This window comes from Callorhinchus milii, unplaced genomic scaffold, assembly GCF_018977255.1.
Source record: "Callorhinchus milii isolate IMCB2004 unplaced genomic scaffold, IMCB_Cmil_1.0 Scaffold1, whole genome shotgun sequence".
Lineage (NCBI taxonomy): Eukaryota > Metazoa > Chordata > Chondrichthyes > Chimaeriformes > Callorhinchidae > Callorhinchus > Callorhinchus milii.
The window spans coordinates 12,250,876-12,273,735 of NW_024704742.1; the positions used below are offsets into that span (position 1 = coordinate 12,250,876).

Consider the following 22,860-nt stretch of genomic DNA (forward strand, 5'->3'; position numbering starts at 1 on the left):
ATGGGGCAGTCGGTGTGGCTGCTGCTGGACAGCCAACGCCGAGTGCCACGGTGAGCCCGGCGGAGGATTCCCAGGCTGGAGCAGAGGGAGGTTGTGGGAGGGTCAAGTGCGGATAGAAGTTGAGAGGGACGGAGAGAGAGGAGGACAGAGCGGGAGAGATGCAGAAGGGGTAGGGTTTGGGGGTAGAGAGGAGGGAGGGAGGGGGTGAGGGTCATAGCGGCAGCCATAGTGCGCATGCGGGGACCGGGAGCGAGTGGTCAGGTGGATGGAAACATTATCCCATAGGCTGGGGCAGCCAACCCAACAGGACCATGATGTGAGCCCGGGGGGGGGGGGGGGGGGGAGCTATTTTTTTTAACGTCTCAGAGGTTCTTTTAAGTAATATAATGTCAAGCCTTCAATCCGGATGGTTAGGTCTCAGAAGGAACCTTATAGAAGTATACAATTTTTTTTAAATGGAATTCATAAAGAACAATACTTTTGACTGCACTGATACAGTAGAACAAAAGCACATAGGCTTACAGTTGCAAATAACAATTTCAACAACAGCAACTAACATTTATATAGCGCCCTTCACGCCGGATTGCATTTCAGACAGACACCAGGAAGTATTTCTTTACCCAGAGGGTAACTAATAATAGCAACATGTCGCTATCAAGGATAGTTGAATCCAGGATGCTGGATTCATTAAAACAGCTTGATGTTGGGATGGTAGAGTAGATATCCTGGAAAGATGAGATCAAATAGACTCTAGGGCCTCCTGTATCTGAAACAATCTTGTGAACCTGTCTTGTGATGTGAAGGACACGTTTATAAATGCAGGTTATTTATTGATAAGGTTTTAAACCTAAATTCCTAAAAACTATTTATTGCTTACTACGCGGTAAATGTTTATGATAGTTTTATGATATAAAGCAAATGGTTACTGAAGGCTTTTCTTGACCCTTATCAGAGGATAATACCTTCAGTTTGAATCACAAAATTAAGTCTATGAAATAGGCAAAGAGACTGTATTACTGTGTTGTATTTGAAGCACTTTGAGACATCTCAAAGACATGATAAGGCGATATATCAAATGCAAGGTTTATTATTATTATTACTCAGGTGCTGCCACTGGCATACATACATTTATAATAACTTTTTAAAAAAAAAATAATTTGGTCATTCAATCCATGACTGTTTGTGGGACACTGCAATAGGCTGCCACGTTTCGCCCACAAAATACAGTCAATTCACGTTACAGTATATTCTGTGAAACGCTTTGAGATGTCTCAAAGAAGTGATGAGGCGATGTATCAAATGCAAGGATTATTATTTATAAGTGACGCCATGCTGCATGACGCCACCTTCCCTTGCTAATTTATTATTAACTGATGCAATCATTGAAATGTCATTTGCATTTAAAACGTGCCATGTGAAATTAATTAATTTGTACACTAATACAAAAATGTGCCAAGAAGGTATTTTAATGGACTTATTACTATTTAGTGGTGTGAAAAGGTACTTTCAATTTAATTAACATGGGTAAAATGAAACTTTTGGGCACCCCACGGCATACACTTTCCTTATATATTTTAGAACTTGTATTGTGGATGCAATAGTAATTGAGGCACATCTTATGCTTTGGCAACTAGTGTGAGTATTAAGTGATCCAAAATCTGATAATAATGTTGCCAGGTGTGAATCAAAGCTCCTTTTCCTCTGTTCCAACTCTTTTCCAATTGAGGCTATTTACTCACAATGGATGCTTTTGTAAAGCTAGAAAAAAAAAGTGCCAAGGAGATAATAATAATAATAATAATAATCCTTGCATTTGATATAGCGCTTTTCACGTTGGGAGGACGTCCCAAAGCGCTTCACAGAACACACTGTAAAGTGAATTGACTGTATATTTGTGGGCGAACGCGGCAGCCAATTGCGCACAGCAATGTCCCACAAACAGTCGTAGATTGAAAATGACCAATTTATTATTGTTTTTGGTTTTGGAGGGATTATTATTAGGCGTGTGGAGTAAGGAAACTTGCCCAAGATTTCGCTCTGCCTGGAATTGAACTCAGGTCTCTCACTTGCAAAGCGAGTGCTCTAACCACTGAGCTACAGGACTCCAATCAAAATAATCAAAATGATGATGGTACTATCACTAAAGTGGAACACTGTCTCAACCCTTCTCTCTCACTTCATAGTTGTTTTGGGATATTGTTACGTGCCAATTAGCTGCTGCATTCACCCGCGAAATACACAGTTACGACACTTCACAGTCAATCGTGTGAAAAGCTTTCAGGCGTCCTCCCAACATGAAAGGTGCTGTACCAAAAGCAAGGATTATTATTATAATATTGATGTCTAATTTTGCAGCATTTTTAAGGCTGCATTTCCTGTCTGGCTGCACATGCTTATGCTTCTCTAATTTGCTATAAATCGTTTAACTAAAGTTGTGATTTTATATCTTTCATGAGTCTTGGAATCTTTTGAAACAACATTGTCAGGGGCTGCCTTGAGCTACCTGTTGAGTCCTGTAGCTTAGTGGTTAGAGCACTCGCCTCGCACGAGAGACCAGGGTTTGATTCCCGGCAGGGCAAAATGTTTGCTAAGTTTCCTTATTCCACATGGCTATGTTTACCTAGCAGTAAGTAGGAAACGGTTGTTTGTCGATTGGTGGATTGCTTTTCCGGGAGTAATATTTCCTTAAAATAAAATTGGTCTCTTCAATCTGGACTGTTTGTGGGACACTGCTGTGCACAATTGGTGCTGCATTTCGCTCACAAAATATACAATCAATTCACTTACAGTATATTTTGTGAAGTTTTTTGAGACGTCTCAAAGACGTGATAAGGCACTGCTTAAAATGCAAGGATTATTATTATTATATTTTTCCAGCACATTGGTTGGTACACAGTCAAATCAATATTTGTGTAAATCCTTCATGTTGTGTGTTTCAGAAACATTGCTCTGGTTATTTGTTTTTCAAAAAGTAAGGCCTTATTTGAAATCAGTGTACTCCAGTATAGGAATCGTGTAGCGTAATGGTTAGCACATTCGCCTCATAAGTGAAAGGACACGGGTTCAAGTCCTGGCAGGGCAAAACTTTAGGCAAGTTTCCTTACTCCACACACCTCTGTTTACTTAGCAGTAACTAGGAACCTGGTTGTTAGTTGATTGGCGGGTCACTTTCAGGGAGTAATATTCCCTCCAAAAAAAAATGAGGTCACTCGATCTCAGACTGTTTGTAAGCCACTGCTGTACGCTGCCGCGTTTGCCCACAAGTATACAGTCAATCCACTTATATGTACAATATTTACAATATATACAATATATACACAATATAGTCTGTAAATTGCTTTGAGACATCTTAACAACATGAAAAGGCACTATATCAAATGCAAGGATTATTATTATAGTTCATATTTGTTTTTTATTTCAGATGTTTCCAGCATGTTGAGTGTAAGGCAACCGAGAGTAACAATTGATTTCTGAATAATTAGGCTATTCTATAAAAGAAACAAAACTAGAATGTCTATGACTGCTCATGGATATGTGCAATGTGTTTTTGATAATAAGAATAAAAATAATCATTGCATTTTATATACCACCTTATTACGTCTTTGAGATGCCTCAAAGTGCCTACAAAATATACTGTAAAGTGAATTGACTGTATATTTTGTGGGCGAAACGCAGCAGCCAATTACGCACAGCAGTGTCCCACAAACACCCGTGGATTGAAGTGACCACTTTATTCTTCTTATTTTTTTGAAAGAATTATTACCCCCGACTAACAACCAGGTTCCTACTTACTATTAGGTAATTAGGTAATTAGGTACTATTAGAGGCGTGTGGAGTAAGGAAACTTGCCCAATATTTTGCCCTGCTGTGAATTGAACCCAGGTCTCTCGCTTGCGAGGCGAGTGCTCTAACTGCTGAGCTACAGGACTCCACAATGCTCAATATTTTCATTAGGTATTACAACAAAGTGGATTAATGTATAGGAAGGAAAGGGATTAATTGCAACAGGCTTCTCATAAACAGTATTTGTACTTTTCCAGATCACCAAACTACGGACTCCCAAGGTTTTGAACACCATGCTCAACAACAGAAGGATTGAAAATGCAAGTGATTCACTTGAGCAATTGTTTGGTTCTCTGGCTATATTATTCTGTGGCAATGTGAATATTTCAGGAAATGGACAAAGCGAAAGCTCAAATGAAGGAACAAATTCTGAAAAGACCACATCACCAAGTATCAAACCGGCTGAGATGCTTCCTTCTGACAACAGCACTTGTAAGTACACATGGCAGTTTTTTTGCACTATTCATAAAGATGCACAAAAATTGCAATGTTCATTTCATTTTGGTACTCTAACACATTTATACCTGAGCTTAAGCACAAACTATTTACCTGTGTTTACCATGTGCATCAAGAGCATAATTGGTTTATGTAGTGACCTATCATCATTTGCACCAAGTGATCTGGGACGTTACCCTACATGAGGGGGCTACATAAATGCTGTTTTTTGTTGATCTTGGACAGCAGAATCAGAATGCTCAGAAATCCTTCACAATCATTTGCAAAAATAGCTAAACTTGTGTAAGAATCTCTACGTCTATGACAATCCAGGATTCAAAATATTCAGGTAAATCAATCCAAACTTATTTTAAAGTAATACTGGAGTGAGTTGTAAGTTTTGAAACATGGTTTATGGCCCATAGTGAAACTGCTATACATATAGCAAAAATGTCACAATATGGTGTTTAACAGCAAATGATCAGTTTTATTTAAATTTTCATCACTCATTAGCACTACCCACTTCTGATACAGTCATGTACTCAGGTTAATCAATCATTTGGCTTGGTGCCAGCCTGACTGAGTCTCCACGAGTTCTTCCCTTTTTCCTGTCTAAGATAGGATCAGTTTAGGGCTGTATCTGGTGCTTGTTATTTTGTTATGTGAGATCATTAGTACATTCCTTTTAAGTGACTGGTTATTTCTTATCAGTATCCCGGAATGGTACCAAGGTCCTCTAGTTTAAGCAACTTGCCCATTAGTTGCTATTCTTGAGGGTTGCCTTCTGTCGGTTGGCAGGCCCTGTCAGAATCTAGCGACTTATTGCTAAGTCGAGATCCTGTGTCGACCGGTACCTTGGACCGTTACTTCTGTGGGCTTGTTGTCATTTACTGATAAGAGGTGACCCCCTGCCCTTTTCCAAAGCTGTCCTGCTATTCTTTCAAAAACAGAGAAAACCAGATGTGTCCTATCCCATGACTGTCAGTACTTTCTCCATTCTACATTTGTTTAATGTTCATTATTATTAGACTACAACTTCTATAATCTAACAGTCAGTTATGGGTTGAAGCCAGTGCTAGGAGAGTGCCGTATTGTCAGAGATGGGAACATCTTTTTACAGTTGTGATTCAAACAATTTTCCCGTATAATTAGAGGATATCAGTGATGAATTTGTTCTGCCATGCACCCGATTGCAATTAATATCCTAACTCTGTTAATATCACAAATCTACAGCAGTTTCAGAACAATTTTGCAAAGCTCAACTGGAAAGGCTGCCCTGGTGACTTTTGTGGTCACATGCAGAGAACTATCCAAAATAGTCAGAGTGGCATATATGTGCCACATACACATGGAAATGGACAAAGCGTCCATTTTGTTGTAATTGACTCAATTACAACATTGCATTCCCAAGCACTTCACTTTGGAGCCAAGACAACAGTCACAGTTAGTCATTTGACATGCAACCCTGCCCTAGTGACTGGGAGGCATAGTAGATTAACATTGATTTTGGGAATGATGATCTGCTTTGCGCAGCTTAAAAACAAGAAGACAGTGAATGTATAATTTCTTCCATTATTTGTAGCAGCTAGCTGATGCCAATATGTAAATGTTCTTTTTTTGATTGTATGACTTTAGCCCCCTGTATCTCTTGTATTTTGTTCCTGCTTGGCTCTGGGAATTAGGTGTTTTTGAATTTACTAATTGTGATGGGTGTATGTGTGGGGGTCACTACCGTAACATGCCCGGGGAGGTTGAAAGGACTCAATTCAATTCATACAGTTTCCAATTTTAATGGCACCTTGAGCTCCTGCAATGAGCTCCTGCTAGCTCAGGGTTTCATCAGGTCTCACACTTTTGTTTTTTGAAGTTGGGCCAGAAACAAACAATTGTGGCATGTTTTAATCAAAATCACAATGTCAGACACCAGTCTGATGGAACAAAATTTGTTAGTAGGTCTTGGTGATGTGGGATTTTCCTGGATCTGTCTTGCCTTGAGCAAGTCTTAGAATCATAAAATCCTACAGCACAGAAGTAGGCCATTCGGCCCATCGTGCCTTCTGCTGGTTCTTTGAAAGAGATATCCAAATCAATCCCACTCCCCCATTTACTATGAGAGTCTTGTCCAGTTATTAACAAACTCTTATAGTAAATGGATAATATAATCAGACTTCCTTTTAAGTTATGTTTATCGTCTCTGTTTGGTGATGTTGATGTCAATCAATTCAGTCGTATTGCAATTTCGATGTTTACATTGGAACAACCATTTTAACTGCTATACTTTTTCGCAATTGTAATAAAAGATGAGGTTAATGAACCTAGATCTTTGCATAAGGAAACACACTGAAACTGAAGGCACAGATTAGGCATATAAAGAAACTTTAATGTTCTTTTACTCCTGCTTCTTGCTTCTTTAATATTTACATGTTCCCGTTCTGTGATATCATCTGGAGGTACGAGGTTAACTTCCACATGTAGGCAGATCACACCAAACTCTATCTCTCTGCCTCCAATCTCAACTCCAGGTCCACTGCTGTCCTGACGGATTGTCCGTCAGACATCAAATCCTGGATGAGAGCTGATTTCCTCCAGTTGAATGTCAACAAGACCGAGGCCTTCCTGCTCGACTCCCGTCAGCGCCTCCTCACCCCAGGCATTGACAGCATCAATATTCATCGATGCACACTCCACCTCACCAAGTCAGTGTGGAATCTTGGTGTCTTGTTCAACCCTCAACTGTCTTTTAAACCATACATCCATGCCATGGCCTGTTCTGGCTTCCCCCACCTCTGCCACTTTCTCTCCCCTCAGACTGCCAAAATCGTCATCCACGCTGTTGTAACTTCCAGGCTTGACTATTGCCAACTTGCCGGTCTTCCCATCTCTTCTCTCCACAAGTTGCAGATTATTCAGAATCTCAAATTATTCAGTCTGGCAATGTTGCGGAGGTGGTGGTAAGCAGTGCCGTCATGGCGCAGATGTGGGGGAGAAAGGACAGTTCAGAGTCAAAAAAGACATCCGGGTTCCTGACTGTCTTAGTAAGGTTGAGTGTGCAGCTGTGGAGGCTGATGCTGCCAGCGCCTGAGGTGTCATCCGCAAACATGTGGAAATTTACCACATGTATTTTAAAATGTGGAAATGATGTCACCAAGGGGGAGCATGTAGAGGATGAAGAGGAGGGGACCAAGGACAGAGCCCTGAGGAACACCGCATGAGACAGTGCGGGGGCTGGAGGAGAAGCCGTTTTCCGCAACAAAGTGGAGGCGGTGTGAAAGGTAGGACCTGAGCCAGTCAAGGACAGAACCTTGAAGGTTGAGGTGGGAGGAGAGGCGGTGGAGAAGGATCGAGTGGTCCATGGTGTCAAACGTGGCGGAGAGGTCGAGGAGGACGAGAAGGCAGAGGGAGCCCTGGTCACACATGGTCAGGATGTCGCTTGTGACCTTGACCAGAGCAGTTCGATCACTGCCTCACCCCTCAGGCTGCCGAAACCCTCACCCACGCATTCGTCACATCAAGGCTTGACTACAGGAACTCACTCCTCATCGGCCTTCCCAACTCTTCCCTTCACAAGCTGCAGATCATCCAAAACTCTGCAGCTCGTGTACTCTCACGCACCAGGCTCCGTGACCCCATGACTCCCACCCTCGCCCGACTCCACTGGCTCCCTATTCCCCAGTGGATCGAGTTCAAAATCCTCATCCTCACTTTTAAGGCCATCCATGGCCTTGCCCCCTCCTACCTCTCTGACCTGATGGCTCCCTACCAACCTGCCCACTCCCTCCATTCAGCGGGCTCCGGCCTGCTCCATGTCTCCCCCCGACCCGCCCTACCATCGGTGGCCGGGCTTTCAGCCTCTCTGCCCCCACACTCTGGAACTCCATCCCATAGTCCCTTCACCTTGTTTCCTCCCTTGCCTCCTTCAAGGCCGGTCTCAAGACCCTTCTCTTCGACCGTGTCTTTGGTCTTCCTCCCACCTCTCTGCCTTCCCTCACCCCTAAACCACCCCTCCCCCATGCTCGGGCTCCAACATCTGACTGTTCAGCACCTTGGGACGTCCTCCCAGTGTGAAAGGCGCTCTATAAATGTAAATTTGTTGTTCTTGTTGTGTCCTCTCCCCCACAAAGCTCCGTGAGCCAATCATCCAGTTTCGCTGCCTCCTCATACCCCAGAGGAACCTGTTCAAAATCCTTGCCCTCACCTTTAAAGCCCTACGTGATCTTGCACTGCCCTACCTCTGTGACCTCCGAAAACCCTCCCAAATGTAGATACTGCAGGTACTGGCCTGCTCCATGTCCGACGCCCTGTCCACTCCACCATTGGAGGTTGGATCTTTAGCTTCTCTGCCCTCACCCTCAGGAACTCCATCTCAGAGTCCCTCCTCCTTGCCCTCTCCCTTGCCTGCTTCAAGGCCTGTCTCAATATCTTCCTCTTCGACTGCGTCTTCGTCCATCCTCCCATCGTCTCCCCTCTTGACTCTAACTCCCAGCTCGGGTGCAAACCCTTGACTGTTCAGCACCTTGGGACGTCCTCCCAACGCGAAAGGAGCTGTTTACATGCAATTTGTTACATTATGTTTCCCTGTTTTGTAACTGCACTAGTTCAGGAGCAACAGAATATTTTATTCAAACATTGAATCAAACATTTGGTTACATTTAATCTCTCTTTTTTAAAAGTTTCCAATTTAATAGAGATGAAAATGAAGCTAACTGAATCGTTTTGATGAATACACTTTTACTGTCATAACAGTTCAAACTCTTGCTGTTTAAGATCTGTCTACAAGAAAAAAAAATCACAATTTTTCTTCCTGTCCATCACAGTTAAACATTGATTTAATAGTTGATTTTTATCCACTTTGCTCAAGGTAGACATTTAAATATTATTTTCTCAGAACTCCGCTGCTGCTTATTTCCAGCTACCCACAGAGACTTTCAGCGGTATTGCAGATATTCCAGGAGTCCACAGCTGTGCGACTGACACTGTAATTACATTTTTAATAGTTTTCCATTCACTTCTCACAGTTTCCCGTTTATTGTTTTTTCTCGACACCTACGCACACATTTTAATCCATTTTGCTTACTCCTTCTCCTTCCTTATCATCCATTTCATTATTGTTGTTTATTCTGTTACCCATCATCACACTTTCCAGGACTTTTTGCACTCATCTGTTTATGTGTATCACTTGGACTCAAAATCTTTGCTTAAATACTATACTCGTTGTTGTCTCTGACCTGTTTTTTATCCCTTTTGTTACTATTACATTGTACAGGGTGATCAAAAAGTCACGATGACTACCCTATTACCTAAAAAATATATCATAATTTATTTAAGACTTATTAGACATTGTAATGTTATCACGTCTTTTCAGTCACCCTACCTGTACATTGCTTGTCTTTGTTTCTTTTTTCTTCCTCTCTGTGAATCTTATAATCTTATAAGAATCTTATTTGGATAATAATCCCTCAAAAAAAATAATAAATTGGTCATTTCAATCCACGACTGTTTGTGGGACACTGCTGTGCGCAATTGGCTGCCACGTTTCACCCACAAAAATACAGTCAATTCACTATACAATCTGTTCTGTGAAGCGCTTTGAGACGTCAGGAAGACGTGCAAAGCGCTATATCAAATGCAAGGATGATTATTAATATCTTTCTCATTTGCCTTTCTCCTCCCTGCACATTTCTGCTCTTCCACTCAAGTCGATCATAAACACTCTCGGAGTGCAATGTTTAAGGTGACTACACCTTCCAACTAGAAATAGTAATCTCTTTCCTGCTTCCCCTAATTGACAGGTTTCACAAAGTTGCCCTGTTCACACTGAGAAGGGTGCAGTGGCAAGCAGACTGACAGGCTTCCAGCCATAGCTTCTATTACTAAACATCCCTCCAACTCTACAAAATAATTTCTAAGAATTCATAAACACCTTGTAGAATCCTTTTGTCGGGATAGAACTTTCACCTTGGGATGACTTCTCAATGTGAAAGGCGCTGTATAAATGTAAATTTGTATTGTACAGTCACATGCTTTGATGGGTATCAATGCTTTGTCTCCCTGTTGCTTTTTGTTTTTCATATATTTTTGGTCGGTCAGGTGTTGTGCAGAAACCCATCTTATGGTTAAGAATATTCAAACCAAACAGAGTTCTACATATCTATTGCCACCTACACATATAGCACAGAAACAGATCATTTGGTCTGGGCTGGTGCTTATACTCCAGTGAGCCTCTATCCCTCCTATTCATCTATCCAATAAGCCTCTATTTTTTATAGAGGGAATGGAATAGACACTCCCTCCCTGGAGGGAAGAAATATGCCAGGTTTCGACCCCGGGACTCTACCCCATGTGAAGGGTGTGACTTGCATATGAATGCAAATTGTTGTTGTTGACCCAGAGAGTGGATGTTGGGGTATTATTGGAGTTTAACCATCATTAACTGCATGGCTTGCCATTGAAATAACCATCTAAAAACCTTTCTGGATATACGAGTCTGGATTTTCAGGACCGCTTGTGGTATGCCTCTATTCTGCTGTTCTGGGAGGTCCAAGTCCAATGCCACATACCAGGCTTGTGTAACACCAACTGTTTAATACAGCTTCTCAAGTGAGTGACTTTGGCAAGTAGATGTGCCCACTGTGAAGTCACCTCAGCTCCAGGCTGCTCAGCAAAAGGTAATTGTAGGCCAGAGCTCTTTCTCCCTGTAATTGCGTCTCTGTTCACCACAAATTCACCTCATTGCTTGGTTCCGTACTTCACAAACAGAGGAAACCACTCTGCTACAAGCCCAGGAGCTTGTAACTATGGAAGACACAAGTCTAGTATGTCAGAAGCTTTGCTATTCCCTGTTACTATAATGGGATTCAATAATAGAATCATAGAATTATACAGCACAGAAGGAGGCCATTCGGCCCATCGTGTCTGTGGTGGCTCTTTGAAAAGAGCTTTTCCAATTCAATCCCACTCCCCCGCTCTCTTCCCATAGTCCTGCAGACTTGTCCTCCCCAAATAATTATCTACTTCTCTCTTGAAAGTTGTTATTGAATCAGCTTCCACCATCCAGATGCGAACAATTCGCTGTGTGAAAAAATTTCTCCTCACCTCCCCTCCCTTTCTTTTAACAACTATTTTAAATCGGCGTCCTCAGGTTACTGACCCGCCCACCAGTGGAAATAATTTCTCCTTGCTCATCCTATCGATTTTTCTCATAATTTATGTGCAGACCGGCCTTTCTTATTCTTAGACTATGGAGGAATTCAAATTCAGCTGACTGAAGATACTCCATCAGTTTTTTTACAGCTTTACCAACATGTCTTCCCTGCCATTTTTTAAGTTGTTTTTGTGGATGTTAACTCCAGGTTATCTCTACTCTTCCACTTTTTTTTTCCATTTAGTGCATCATTTCTCTCCCATCTCATAATAGTAGTACAAAACAGAATCACTACACTTTACAGTGTACCCTGTGAACCACTTTGAGATGTCCTTCTGATGTAAAATTTGCTATCCCAAATGTAAGGTGTATTATTATAATCCTGCCACCTCATATTTAGCGGCTTTAAATTTCATATGCCATTAACCACCCAATCTACTAAACTGTACTGTATACAGTCAATTCACTTAACACTATATTCTGTGAAACGCTTTGAGACATCTCGAAGACGTGATAAAGTGCTGTATCAAATGCAAAGATTATTATTATTACCAAACTGTAAAAGACCTTCTGAAGTTTCTTAAACATCTTTTTGCAATTAATCATGTTCCTTTTTGCAATTAGCTATTCTTTCCAATTGTGTGTCTGTAATTGTTGACATAGTGACTCCCTATTCTTGAATCTGGATCATTTTTCTATTTAACACCATATAAACAATGTTTTGCACATAATAATCCTTGCATTTGATATAGCGCTTTTCACGTCGGGAGGACGTCCCAAAGCGCTTCACAGAACACACTGTAAAGTGAATTGACTGCATATTTGTGGGCGAACGCGGCAGCCAATTGCGCACAGCAATGTCCCACAAACAGTCGTAGATTGAAAATGACCAATTTATTATTGTTTTTGGTTTTGGAGGGATTATTATTAGGCTCTGTGTGGAGTAAGGAAACTTGCCCAAGGTTTCGCTCTGCCTGGAATTGAACTCAGGTCTCTCACTTGCAAAGCGAGTGCTCTAACCACTGAGCTACAGGACTCCACAATTACTCTTATATTGTTATGTTTTTATTTATATGGATTAAAGCTGTCTTGTTAAATTTGGGTTAGAATTAAATATATTTCTGTATTCTATCACAATTGCCTTCTTATGTAGAGCGATTGGATTTATTAATCTTTAACGTTTGTCATCTTAATCTCTTTACAGTAATTTGTTTCTGTTTGATTTGTTTGGCTTAATTTTTCATTCGTTTTTACTATTTAATTTCTCTTTATCCAGAATTTCCAAATGCTATCTGGACTTTGTCTCCATTTCAAAGATGTGTAAAATGATGATAATAATCCTTGCATTTGATAAAGCGCCTTATCATGTCTTCGAGACGTCTCAGAGTGCTTCACAGAATATACTGGCGTACAGTGGGATGGAATAAGCATCATTTCAGATTTGCATCATTTCATTGTTTCATCCTTGTGATTGTCATTTCAATTCCACCAGATTCAATGTCATCTTCGCTTACCTTCGCAGTAAACTGATTTAAAGTTGTGTCCACTTTGATAATAAAACAGTAGATTGCATTTGTATAGCGCCTTTCACATCAGGAGGATGTCCCAAGGCATTGGGCAGTTAAGGGTTTGCACCTGATGTCAGGGTTGGATTGAAGAGGGGTGAAGGGGGGATGGGGGATGATGGAAGTAGAAAGATGACCGAAGGCATACTCAAAGAGGAAGGTCTTCAAACGGACATTGAAAGAGGCGAGCGAAAGGAGCCAGACGAGGAATATGTGGGGAGGCACAGCAAAAACAATAAAAAAATTAATAACCATCTTAAAAAAAATCAGAAAATCTAGCTTTTAAATAATGAATACAAAATATAATACACAAATAAAATACACTTCTACGTTATCATAGAAGTGAAATGGGGAAATAAACTGAAGATAGATTGAGCAGATTGTGTTTTTTTAAAAAATCATTAATAGACTATTTATCAGATTAGCCATGCAGTAGAAATTTGACATCCATTAGTAGTAGTATATTTGTAAGCAATTGTTTCATATTGGAGTTTGAGCTGAAATTAGGCCAGCATTTGGGTCAGAGAATTATGCTTTCGGGTTACCTACTTTGCCTCCAATATGCCACATTGTATTCAGTATTCTCATTCATTAACAAACTGCCAGAAGTACATCTGCACAAACGGCTTCTCCTGCGGGGTCCCCCAAAGATCCATCCTTGGCCCCCTCCTCTTTCTGATCTATATGCTCCCTCTTGGGGATGTCACCTGCAGACATGGCGTACATTTCCACATGTATGCAGATGACACCCAACTCTATTTGTCCACCTCTCTTTGCGACCCCCAGTCCCCTGATGTTCTGTCAGTCTGCCTGTCAGATCTCAGGGACTGGATGACCGCAAATTTCCTTCAGCTGAATGTTGACAAGACGGAAGCCATACTCTTTGGCTCTTGTCAACGTCTAAAATCTCACGGTTTTCACTTCCTCCACCTACCCGACCTCCCCCTAAAACTCTCTGAACCCGTACGCAACCTAGGCATCAGATTCGACCCCCAATTATCCTTCCTCCCCCACGTCCGGTCCCTCACCAATACCACTTTCTTCCACCTCCGACGCATCACCCGTCTCAGCCAATATCTCTCCGAAAGCCGCTGAAACCCTGGTCCATGCCTTTGTCACCTCTTGGCTGGACTATTCTAACGCCCTCCTCACCGGCATCCCCTCCACTACCATCCATAAAATCCAGATTATTCAATACTCTGCCGCCCGCATTCTCACCCGCACCAACCTACGCTCCCCAATCACCCCCAGTCCTTGCCAGACTGCACTGGCTGCCTATCCCAGAGAGGATCGACTTGAAGATCCTCACCCTTATTTTCAAATCCCTCCACTCCTCTTTACCTTCCGACCTCTCTGATCTTTCTCCCTTTTCCTATTTTCAGGTCTCTGTTGAAGACCTTTCTTTCGACCGCACCTTTGGTCACCTTCCTCCCCCTCCCCCTGGCTCGGCGCTGGGATCCGTTATTGTGAAGCGTTCTAAGATGTCGTCCGGCGTGGAGGGCGCTATATAAATCCAAGTTGTTGTTGTAACTGATCACAAACTTTATGCACACTTCTAGTGATGCAAAGTGTTATTAAATGGCTGAAACTTATGTAGTCATACTAATGTAGTCTTGTAGTTCAGTAGAGCACTCGCCTTACAAGTGAGACCTGGGTTCAATTCCCAGCAGGGCAAAATCTTGGGCAAGTTTCCTTGCTCCACACGCCCGATAATAATTGCTCAAGAAAAGAAAATAATAATAATAATTTGGTCACTCATTCCACGACTGTTTGTGGGACATTGCTGTGCGCAATTGGTGCTGCGTTTCACTCACAAAATATACAATCAATCCACTTACAGTATATTTTGTGAAGTTTTTTGTGACGTCTCAAAGATGTGATAAGGCACTGTGTAAAATGCAAGGATTATTATTATTATATTTTTCCAGCACATTGGTTGGTACACAGTCAAGTCAATATTTGTGTAAATCCTTCATGTTGTGTGTTTCAGAAACATTGCTCTGGTTATTTGTTTTTTCAAAAAGTAAGGTCCTGATTTGAAATCAGGGTACTCCAGTATAGGAGTCGTGTAGCGTAAATGTTAGCACATTCGCCTCACAAGCGAAAGGACACGGGTTCAAGTCCTGGCAGGGCAAAACTTTAGGCAAGTTTCCTTACTCCACACACCTCTGTTTACTTAGCAATAACTAGGAACCTGGTTGTTAGTTGATTGGCGGGTCACTTTCAGTTTCGCCCACCAAATATATGGTCAATTCACTTTACAGTATATTCTGAAAAGCGCTTTGAGATGTCTAGAAGATGTGAAAAGCGCAATATCAAATGCAAGAATTATTATTTTTTATTATTATAGTCCTTCCCTGATATCACAGTTTGTGGCATGAAAATCACAATTGATATTTCATTTTGTCTGAATTCTGTTCTGCACCTGAAGGAGATGATAGAACTGCAAGAATACTGTTTTTAGAAGTAGCTTCTCAACATGTGCGTGTGACAGTGTGTGTGTGTGACAGGAAGAGTGTGTGTGTGACAGGGAGTGTGCATGTCGGTGTGGCAGGGAGTGTGTGTGTGCCAGGGAGTGTGTGTGTGTGGCAGGGTGTGTGTGTGTGTGTGTGTGTGAGACAAGGAGTGTGTGTGTGACACAGGGAGTGTGCACGTGTGCAAGTGTGTGTGTGACCGGGCATGTGTATGTGACCATGTGTATGTGACAAGGTGTTTGTGTGTGTGCATGTGACTGTATGTGTGTTACCGTGTGTGTGTGACCGGGTGTGTGTATGTGACTGGGTGTATGTGTATGTAACTAGGTGTGTTTGTGTGTGACCGTGTGTGTGTGTGTGTGTGACTGACGTTGAAGATGAAATGACAGATCAACGATGCAGAGTGCACAGCTTTGGCAAATGAGAGCTCCAAATAATCAGGTTAACTGATGAGGATAGTTGAGCTAAGGCATATTCAGGAAGATAGTTAGATGCAGATGTAGTTGGTTGAATTCTTAATCAAATTTCCCTCCTCCCTTCCCAGGAGAATCTCCTGGATGCCCCTCAGGTTAAAAGATGAATGAATAATATGGCAATATAACCTTCTGATATTTTACTTTTCAAATGGTTCAGTTCATTTAAAATTCAGTTGTGCACTTGTCTGCAGCATTGCAAAGTGAATAAAAGAAATAATTGTCCTCCACGGTGCATAATACTACCTATGATTTTATGTCAGCAATGTTGATTAATTCAGAGCTTGAAGTAGTATGTTTAGTAATGCAGGAACTACAAGATGAACACTCAAACAATATGTGAAAGGTTCCTTTGTGAAATGTGTGAAACATGTGCCTGTTTTATCTGAACTATATTATTGGTCAAGGGAATAAACAAACTAGTTCCTCTGGGAATTTGAACTCAATCTCAGCACTTCAAACTTACCTGTAGCTTTTCATAAAATGTCCCTGTGTCAAAATGACTTGTTTTAAATTTCAATCTGACTTTTTTCATATGATGACTTCAGTTAAAGGACAAAAGAGTGTAACAGTGAAAAGACTGACATATTTTCTTGAGAGTTCATAACCTAAGTTCAACTGCATTTGTCGTTAGCTGATTATGAAGGGGAGCTATTTCAATCATACAATATTGTTTTTGTGTCTATTGTATCTGACTTTCATTTTTATTTAAATAATCTAAACCAAATATAATGTAACTAAAATGTATTTCCTTTTTAAATCATCTAGTATTTCATAATGACAGGCAAATAGCTGTCAGGTATTCAATGAGGAGGGTTGGGATGACAGCTGCTAGAAGGCGTTACCTGGAGCTTATCAACAAAAATGCTCATATATCCATGTTTTGGTATTCAGACTGATTGATTTGCAGAGAGCTCTGAAGCTCTGCGCTTCCAACTGGAGAAAAACATTGTTCAATGGGTAGAAATGTGTCTGAGCTGTCAGCAGAAAAGTGGTGGACTGAAGCTGTAGAATTCACCAACTAATGTGAAGAAAATTGCTTTGTGGTTTTGACAAACTGACAAAGTCAATCTATATTTTCTGCACAACTCCTCAGGCATCAGGAGGGCCTCCAGTACTAAGCTCAAGTGTTGAGTCTAGGCAATATATGTTATTAACTATGTGACAGGGGAGATTATTACAGTTCAAATTTAAAAATAATAATAATCCTTGCATTTGATATTTTTTGATATTTGCATTTGATATTTTATCACCTCTTTGTTATGCCTCAAAGCGCTTCACAGAATATACTGTAAAGTGAATATTTGTGAGTGAAAATAAATCAATAATAATAATAAGTTTAAGGGTAGGAATATGACAGTAGTAGGTTTCCCCCTGTTTTGTCTTATGGGCATCAAGATCAATAACCCAGCTGAGATCAATTTAGACAGCACAGATCAAGAATTGAATTTGGGAAGTGCCTGGTCTATATGATCCACTACCTCAGACCAGACTGGGTGCATTTATACAATACAAAATTACATTTGTATAGTGCCTTTCACGTTGGGACTCCCAAGGCCCTGGACAGTCAGGGATTTGGAGTTCATGGAACAATAGAGAAAGCTCATTGAATGAATTCCTGATCTTGTGTGGAACCACGGGAGAGGGAAGCAAAGAAAGATCATCAGTCTGGCACTATAACATGCCCACAATGGGATATAGATGTATTGTGCTCAAGGTTGTTGTAGCGAGTTTTTAAATCAGTACATGTTTATTACACAAAATGAATAGTTTACCTTGGCAACATAAGGAAGATTTTCTAACTGTAATAAGTACATTATAGGTCAAGACATACGGAAAGTTTGTGTGCTATTACTCCTTCATTAACTCTCAAAGAACATAACCACGGTATTTGAATCATAGATCTACTACAATCTGAGCCCTGCCCAGTCTGCTATTTATGACAATAGTCAGGCTAACTGTGTTTGGGACCAGATAATTATTTATTGGGGACATATCCTCAATAAATATTTGCCATCATATTTGAATTAGTTTGTGAATGTTGAATGTAAGGAGAATATTTATATTCATATTGATGAATTCATTTTAGAGTGCCAACAAGTCTATAAATCATTACAATGCACATTTTTAATGCTGACAACAGTCCAACCATTCGGTCCAACCAGTCTGCTGGTGTCTATACTCAAAATGAGCTTATAAGGGATTATATCAAATGTAAGGATTAATATTCTTATTAAACCCTCTTTCACATCTGCTACTGGTTACCTTAGATTTATGCCTCCTGTTTTAGACTCATCAACAAGTGCAAACAACCCATTAATATTCACTTGATTGAATACTTTCAGCATTTTAAGCAACTTAAAATAAGTTGTTTTGTTCCTTCTATTCTCTCCACTATTCTCTTCTGGATCCTGGAGAACTTAATATGAAAAAGGCAAGGTGAACCAATATAGAATTAATGACATCACAGGGAATAGTGAATATGTGGACTAGGGCTGCCCAGGGAACTGGTGGAGGAAGGTTCTGACAGCAAATTCTAAAGGGATTTAGATTCTTATTTGGTAAAGAAATTGATTGAAGGTTATACAAAATCCTGTAATTTAGTTTCTTTGTCTTTACTTTTTGTTTTATCTCTATGTCTTCCAGAGCTTGCTGTGAGGCAGACCTTTCTAACATCTTGCTTCTCTCTCTGCTTCTTTCTTCCTGCCCCACTGTTAATTAATTGGGGAAGAGAATGGAGCATCTTTTGTTCAAAGTATTTTTCATTAGCTGCTGTTTACAGGTTGCTTTATCACCTAATGTAAAGCTGCCTGTAGAATCCTGTAGCTCAGTGGTTAGAGCACTCACCTCGCAAGTGAGAGGACGGGGGTTCAATTCCCAGCAGGGCGAAATGGTGGGCAAGTTTCCTTACTCCAAATTCTTCTGTTTACCTAGTAGGAAGTCGATTGGCAGATCGCATTTCCATGGAAAATTCCTTAAAAAAAATTAGTGATTCAATCCACGATTGTTTGTTAGACACTGCTGTGGGCAATTGGCTGCTGCATTTTGCCCACAAAATCTACAGTCAATTCACTTTACAGTATATTCCGTGAAGCACTTTGAGATGTCTCGAAGACGTGGTAAGGCTCTATATCAAATGGAAGGACTATTATTATTTATTTATTATAATAGCTCAGAGGATTGCCAGGCCTGCATCATTTGATGTGACCAAGAAAGTTTCTGACATACATTTTGTGTGCAAAGCAAGGGGTGAAGGTCGAAAATAGGTTAACTCATTAGCAATCTCCCCTTCCAAGACCCAGCAATTCCGAAAAGACTGACAAGGTCAGCAGGGTCCGTCCCCCACAACCAAGATTTGCCATCCACTGGGCAAATGAACTGATCAACATCAACCAAGGTAAAATCCACACCTACAATATAAACCAATGACTGGGACAAATCTATTATGTTATCTGGCAACATGTTGTTCCATTGGAAGCTGCTCTTTGTACATTGCTGATGATCAAAAATACATGTTATTCGTCTTTTATTTCCATATTAGAAATATTCAGTTTTTCATTTCACTATATCAACAACAACAAGATTCCATTTATAGAGCGCCTTTCACGTCGGGAGGATGTCCCAAAGCGCTGGACAGTTGGGTCAGGACCCGAGCAGGGGGAAATGGTCAGGGTGAGGGGAGTGAAGGGAGGGGGCGAGGAGGGGGTAGAGAGTCGAGAGGGGAGCTGAAGGCTCGGTCAAAGAGAAAGGTCTTGAGACCGGCCTTGAAGGAGGAGAGGGAGGAGGCGGCGAAGGCACTGGGGGATGGAGTTCCAGAGCCTCGGGGCTGAGAGGCTGAAGGCCAGACCACCGATGGTAGGGCGGTTGGGGCGGGGGATGTGGAGCAGACCGGAACCAGAGGAACGGAGGGTACGGGCAGGTAGGTAGGGGGATAGTAGGTCGGAGCGGTAGGAGGGAGCAAGGCCGTGAATGGCCTTGTAGGTGAGTACCTGAGTGATTTGTTTTATACCTTTTCATTCAGTAATCTTCAATTTACTTTTCTACCAGCAAAGAAGTGAGGAGGTTGCTTAACAACCAAATGTAATTTTTCCTTGAATGCATCATCTTCATAGCAAAAAAGGATAGATTTATTTTTGCTGAATCTCTGCTGGCTTTCTAATATCCTCGGAGAGTGAAACGAAATGCAGTAGAAATGTTTTGCATTACAAAACTGGTTTTGTAAGTCTTTCGACATTCTTCACTTGAGTGACCGATTATTTTTAAGTTCAAATACTTACTCAGTGGAAAATACAATATTAAAAATGATAAAAATAATAATAATTGAATCATAATTCAATTAGCTGAATTTAAAAGAAAATGGATACAAAGAATGCATTGGGTACCACCAATTTGATGTGATGCTCTTTGGATATTAAACTTTGATTGCCAACAATGTTTCTTTCAATTAGCATTATAAAGAATTAATTCTGATCTTGAAGATTAAGTGGGCAATTAATCCATTTTCAAAACTCAACACTATAGATTCCCTGTTAAAAATATTGCAATGTTTTTACATTAAAATATTTTACATCATAATGCTGTTGTGTACCCCTAGCACATTGTATCTATCTTTAAATGATTTGTATATATATATTTTTAAATATTATTGGTCTAAAGGCAACATATGTGATTGTGAAAGTCATGTAATGAGAAGATTGTGAGCCAATGATTCATAAACAGGGTTTTCATTTATATAACCACAAATTACATATATTTGCACACTTGAGCTGAGAATTTAATTTTCACAATCACATATTGGCTTTTGGAGTATCCAAAACCTTTGTATTTCCAGGTCTAGGTGTCAGTTGCCTCAGTTAGTAGCCTTGCCTGGAGGTCAGAAGATTGCGCTTTCAAATTACATATTCCAACATCTATCTCTGGGATTTCTATGTGTAGGCGGGATTCATGGAAATTTCATGTCAGGACAAGGGCCCAACGCACTGAACAGTTGAGACGTTACACCCGAGCTAGGGGTAGGATTCGGCAGCAGTGGGAGCCCCTGTGGACTGAGGGTGGCGAAAATGACTCAAAGAGGAAGGGCTACCCACTATTGAATAGTTGGAACCCATACAATCTCTGTTGACACTGTTCATATAGCGCTTTTCACGAATTCTAGACAACAACAACAAAATTATATTTTATGCCTTTCATGTCGGGAGGACGTCCCAAGGCACTGGACAGTCTGTGTTTCGGACCCGAGCTGGGGGAGGGTCTCAAAACTCTTCACAGAATATACTATAAAGGGAATTGACTATATTTGTGAGTAAACCGCGCAGACAATTGCGCACAACAGTGTCCCACAGCCTTGATTGAGTGACTAAATTANTTTTTTTATTGAAGGATTATTATCCCCAGAAAAGCGATCCCCCAATCAACTAATAACCGGGTTCCTACATACTCCTAGGTAAACAGAGGCGTGTGGAGTAAGGAGACTTGCCCACATTTTGCCCTGTTGGGAAGAGAACACAGTATGATTTACAGTACATCCTGTGAAACGCTTTGAGTCATCTCGCCAAGGACTATATTCAATATTGTTTATCTGTGAACCAATTGAAAATGGAAAGTGTACAGGGCTTTTTCCTTGGTGGGTCCTGTCATTGATCTCTCCCTCCTTACTCTTTCAGCTGATTTTTGCAAATCTGTCGTTGAGACATTGCAGTCTACACCATCTCTCAACTTCCTGTGGAACACTATCCGTCATCTACTGATGGGAAAGATAGTTTTCACTCCAGATACTCCTGTCACTCGTCGCATTGTTCAAGAGGTAACCCATAACACATCTTTCTGTTGATCCTAGCAATAACTATCTAGCAATGAATAACCACCATTGTCTTAGAGGCAAGGCATCCCTTGTCTCATGTGCTCATTTAATCCAGGGAAAACATGAACACTTATTCACAAAGTGTGCAAGCTATTAAAGCATGGGGCATGATTTTTGGAAGAATTAAAAAATATATTTTTGAAGAGGAATGTTCTCCCTTTTCTCTTCCCCTCCCCCAACAAACTTGTTCCCACTCACTCTTTTTAAAATGCCTTAAGATGTTTCACTTCGTAAAAAGCTTTACAGAAATATAACTTGTGGTGGAGGTGGTTGTTGTTGGAATATGGTTCTATATCAGTTTGGTGCCCCCTTCCCAACACGTGTCCCAAATCATAAATCTGCTTTTCCAAGCTTAGGGATAAAATATTATTCTTTGTAAACTTGAAATAGTAGTACAGTATATATTACAACAAAGCAACAACAACAACTTGTATTTATAAAGCACCCTTTTTATATGGTAGTATCCCGCAGGGCTTCACAGTGGCAGAGTCTGATAATGAGCTAAGGGGAGAAGGGAGTGGGGAGGTGACCATAACCATGATCAAAAATGAAAGTTTTTAGGCTTATGTAATCGGCATTATTTATTGTCACATGAACCTGATTTTTTTGTTGAAGAAAACATGCAATCTTTCTCCAGTGCATTATTACCTTACATATTTACCCGAAGGTATGTGGAGTCAGGATATACGTTTTAAAGATGAGCAAAAAGGCCTTCAAAATTTATTACAAGGCAGATTTTGGACATCACTTTTCAATTGCTTGCTTTTTAAAATGATGTTTCCCTTTTCCATTTCTCTAAGGCAAACAGTACTTTTCAAGCAATAGGAATCCTGAAGGAACTTGGAGATTCGTGGGAAGCATGGATTTCGTCGTTCTTGGAAAACAGCACTGCAGTGAATCAATTCCGGGTAAGTATCAGATATGGCAAAATGTTGTTTTAGGTTTTGAACATATTGCATGTTGACAAAACCATGTTCATATATAAAACTGTTTAAATACAGTAGATAAGTTCTTAACTTGCACTTGGCACTCCTAATTTCTACGCTCGTCAAAGAGTGACCCTGAATAT

The 22,860-nt window shown here is 40.7% G+C and overlaps 1 protein-coding gene across 1 annotated transcript in view; it reads left to right on the top strand.

Annotated features, from left to right (window-relative positions):
* Nucleotides 1-22,860, top strand: part of LOC103188162 (phospholipid-transporting ATPase ABCA1) — a 248,220-nt gene that overhangs the window by 37,710 nt on the left and 187,650 nt on the right. The window contains exons 7-9 of the mRNA XM_007908032.2: nt 4,041-4,275; nt 21,595-21,734; nt 22,592-22,699. Of these exons, the coding sequence (XP_007906223.1) occupies nt 4,041-4,275; nt 21,595-21,734; nt 22,592-22,699 (483 nt within the window). The remainder of the gene's footprint in view (nt 1-4,040; nt 4,276-21,594; nt 21,735-22,591; nt 22,700-22,860) is intronic.